The sequence below is a fragment of the Magallana gigas genome, chromosome 4 (assembly GCF_963853765.1).
Source record: "Magallana gigas chromosome 4, xbMagGiga1.1, whole genome shotgun sequence".
Classification (NCBI taxonomy): Eukaryota; Metazoa; Mollusca; class Bivalvia; order Ostreida; family Ostreidae; genus Magallana; species Magallana gigas.
In genome coordinates, this window is record NC_088856.1 from 33,117,512 (window position 1) to 33,121,395 (window position 3,884).

General features: G+C 37.8%; 1 protein-coding gene across 1 annotated transcript; it reads right to left on the reverse strand.

The window, feature by feature from the left end:
• Positions 1-1,039: 1,039 nt before the first annotated feature.
• LOC105334234 (heat shock protein 70 B2) lies at positions 1,040-3,260 on the reverse strand. The gene has a single exon (XM_011437603.4). It carries the CDS (start codon positions 3,179-3,181, stop codon positions 1,277-1,279), a length of 1,905 nt encoding a protein of 634 aa, XP_011435905.1. The 5' UTR covers positions 3,182-3,260; the 3' UTR covers positions 1,040-1,276.
• Between the last annotated feature and the right edge of the window lie 624 nt (positions 3,261-3,884).

Sequence of the window (3,884 nt, forward strand, 5' to 3'; positions counted from 1 at the left end):
ACACACAAGGTAAAAATTTGAAATAGTGTGGGGCATCAGTTACAGTACTGATCAGACCCAACCTAACACCAGAGTAAACCCCAACTAAAATTCGGGTTTGCTTTGGGTTTACTTTTTGAAAATTTGGATCCACTCCTGGTTTACTTTGGGTGTACTCCTGGTTTACTCGATAATTGCTTTTGGGGTCAACTGTACGCACTGAAGTGTGAAGCAGACCTGTTTTTATCTTACCATCTTACTGCCTGTACTGGAACTGCCCCTTGTTTATTCTGAATTTACATGTAGTGTCTGCTTTCATGGGTATACTTCCGATTAGGTTTAATCTTTGTATCCACTCTGGGTTTACTTTGGGTTCACTCTAGTAAACCCATGGATTAGTTTTACAAACTATTACTGTACAATTGATATATTATTTCATCTGGTTCATGAAAACTTTTCTGTTCACTTGCTGCCTGTCATACGTACAGCTCTGTATGTGTATGTCAGTCAGTTTATTAAACAACTTCAAAATTTATTCGAATCCGAAAAATCATTTTAAAAGTTATACAATTTTAAACTTTAATACCAGGTGGTGAAACAGGGATTCAAACCCAGCGTGTCTACGTTACTGTGCCAACACTGTAAACACCAAGCTATCGAGACCTGATCATTTTGAATAGATGTAATACTGAACAGTAAAATGCTTCATTTGGTGACTCATACAGTCTATGACGGTAGTTAACATTGCAGAAAATAAATGAACATACCAGTCACCTCATAACATGGATCCTACCTTTATACCCATAAGAATCACCACAGAAAGCATTGCAATATTACAATTTTAAGGCTAGATGAGATTAAAGGATCAGGTTTGTGGATATCGTATTAGTCATTTTTTGTGTGGGATTAAGGTGGTATTGGTACTATATGTATATTTTTCAATTTACAAGTTATCTTATGATTTGTCCAACTGGGTCATTTTCTAAGAAGTCTTGAAAAACAAATAATTAGAATATATTATCACATTCATATTTTCAGAATAAATAAAACATGTACTGGGTACTTTTTCAGTACATTTAATAATAACATGAACATAGAACTACACATATAGCACAATTAAGTATTGATGCAGACTTCAGAAAATTTCAAAATATAATGCTTCATTTAATGCATTTATATATACATCATAAAAACATCAATGGACTGAAGAAAATGTATAAAATATGTGTTCAGTTTTTAAAGCAGTTAACACTCAATCACTCACTGTAAACTTATTGTCTGGTCTTACAATAAATTCCTAATCCATTTCCTCCACTGTAGGTCCTTGACCATTAGAGGCACTAGTATTTTGACCTCCGGAAGCACTTTGATGAAGTTTGGCCATAATAGGAGAACAGATCTTCTGCACTTCTTTCAGTTTGAATTCAAATTCTTCTTGATCAGCAAGTGAATTGCTATCCAGCCACGACAAGGCTTCACTGCAGGTTTTCGATATGGTTTCTTTGTCACCTGGTTGCAGTTTCTCGCCTGCATTCTCAGTGGCCTGTTTCACACTGAAGATGTAGGATTCCAGCTGATTTCGACTGGTTATTTTCTGTCGCTGTTTTTCATCTTCCTCTTTGAATTTCTCTGCTTCATTCACCATTCTGTCTATATCAGCCTTACTCAGACGGCCTTTGTCATTGGTAATGGTTATTTTGTTGGATTTTCCTGTACTTTTGTCCATAGCAGATACATTCATGATACCATTAGCATCAATGTTAAATTCAACTTCTATCTGAGGAACTCCTCGGGGTGCAGGTGGTATTCCGTTCAATTCAAATGTTCCTAGTTTATTGTTGTCTTTGGTCATAGCACGCTCCCCTTCAAATACTTGAATGGAGACTCCTGGCTGGTTGTCTGCATATGTAGTAAAAATCTGTGATGCTTTAGTTGGGATTTTTGTATTTCGTTCTATCAATTTAGTCATCACTCCTCCTGCTGTTTCAATACCAAGAGACAGCGGTGTAACATCAACCAGAAGAACATCCTTGATTGTTTCATGCTCATCACCAGTCAAAATGGCTGCTTGTACAGCTGCCCCATATGCAACAGCTTCATCAGGATTGATTGATTTATTGAGTTCTTTTCCACCCATGAAATCTTGTAGTAGCTTTTGGATTTTTGGGATCCGAGTTGATCCGCCAACCAGGACAACTTCATGGACTTTGGATTTGTCTAGCTTTGCATCTCTTAACGCTTTTTCTACAGGTTCTAGAGTACTTCTGAACAAATCGGCACACAACTCCTCAAAGCGAGCACGAGAAATTTTACTGTAAAAATCAGTCCCCTCATATAATGAATCCACTTCAATGTTTGCCTCAGAACTATTTGAGAGTGTTCTCTTAGCGCGCTCACATGCAGATCTTAGACGCCTGAGAGCTCTCTGATTTTTCGAAATATCTTTATTGTACTTGCGCTTAAATTCTTGAACAAAATGATCCACCATTCTGTGATCAAAATCCTCTCCGCCTAAATGCGTATCACCAGCAGTGGACAAGACCTCAAATATTGATCCCTCATCTATCCGTAGAATCGAAACATCAAAAGTTCCTCCACCAAGATCAAAGATCAACACATTTTTCTCACCACTAATGTTTTTGTCCAGTCCATATGCAAGCGCTGCTGCAGTAGGCTCATTAATGATTCGCAAAACTTTCAAACCTGCAATTACACCAGCGTCTTTGGTAGCTTCTCTCTGGGAATTATTGAAGTAAGCTGGAACTGTGACAACAGCTTCTCTAACAGGTTGTCCCAGAAAAGCTTCCGCCGTCTCCTTCATCTTGGTGAGTACCATGGAGCTTATCTCTTCTGGCGTAAATTTCTTTCTTTCCCCTTTATATTCCACCTCCAACTTGGGTTTCCCGCCATCATTTACAACTTTAAATGGCCAGTGTTTCATATCGGATTGGACACTTTCATCTGTAAACTTGCGACCAATTAGTCGTTTAGCGTCAAATATAGTATTGCTGGCATTCAAAGCCACTTGATTTTTTGCTGCATCACCTATCAATCTTTCCGTGTCTGTGAATGCAACGTAACTGGGAGTCGTTCGATTGCCTTGATCATTTGCAATTATCTCCACTTTACCGTGCTGAAAAACTCCAACACATGAAAATGTCGTTCCCAAATCTATTCCAATCGCAGGCGATTTCTTGGGCATTTTCGTCGTTTGAGTGCGCGTTTCCTCGACTTTAATCTTATGCTATTAATTTTTATTCCGCCAATGCTAGACACACCAGTCGCACACTTATAAATACAACTGAGGAAAATTCGAGATTGCACTAGAAAATATGTTTTCCCGAACTTTCTGATGATGTATATGTAGTGTGGGTAAATTTAGAGTTTTTCCGAAAAGATAGAAGTTTTCGTGACCCCTCTGTATTTGTTATCGAAATACATAATACTCGAAAGTTCCCGAAACCTCGATTTCAATCTAAATTTAGCAAGAGAATAAACGTTACGCAAAGACCCCCCCCCCCCCATTCAGAGAGAGAGAGAGAGAGAGAGAGAGAGAGAGAACACTTACGTCCCCCCTCTGCATTTGTTATCAAAATACATAGTACTTCATCTAAATTTAGCAAGAAAAAGAAAATAAACACTGAGGAATATATCCCCTCCTTAGAGAGAGAGAGAGGGAGCATTATGCTAATTTTTGTCCAAAGTCTAAGTTAGGCTATTTTTAGCCGGTGAAATGAGATGTTTTGCGCCGCGATGATTCGGTAGCAGGACGTTTAGGCACCAACATACATTTTTTTCCCAATATTATATATCATTTTTAAAAAATCTATATAGATTCGCATTAATTTCTCTTACTTCTTTTTATTGTCATCAATCTAAAACATGTTTAGGCTATTACCATTTTA

Bases quoted from the DNA above. Each gene is read 5' to 3' on its own strand.
- LOC105334234 (XM_011437603.4), bottom strand. From the start codon at position 3,181: ATGCCCAAGAAATCGCCTGCGATTGGAATAGATTTGGGAACGACATTT.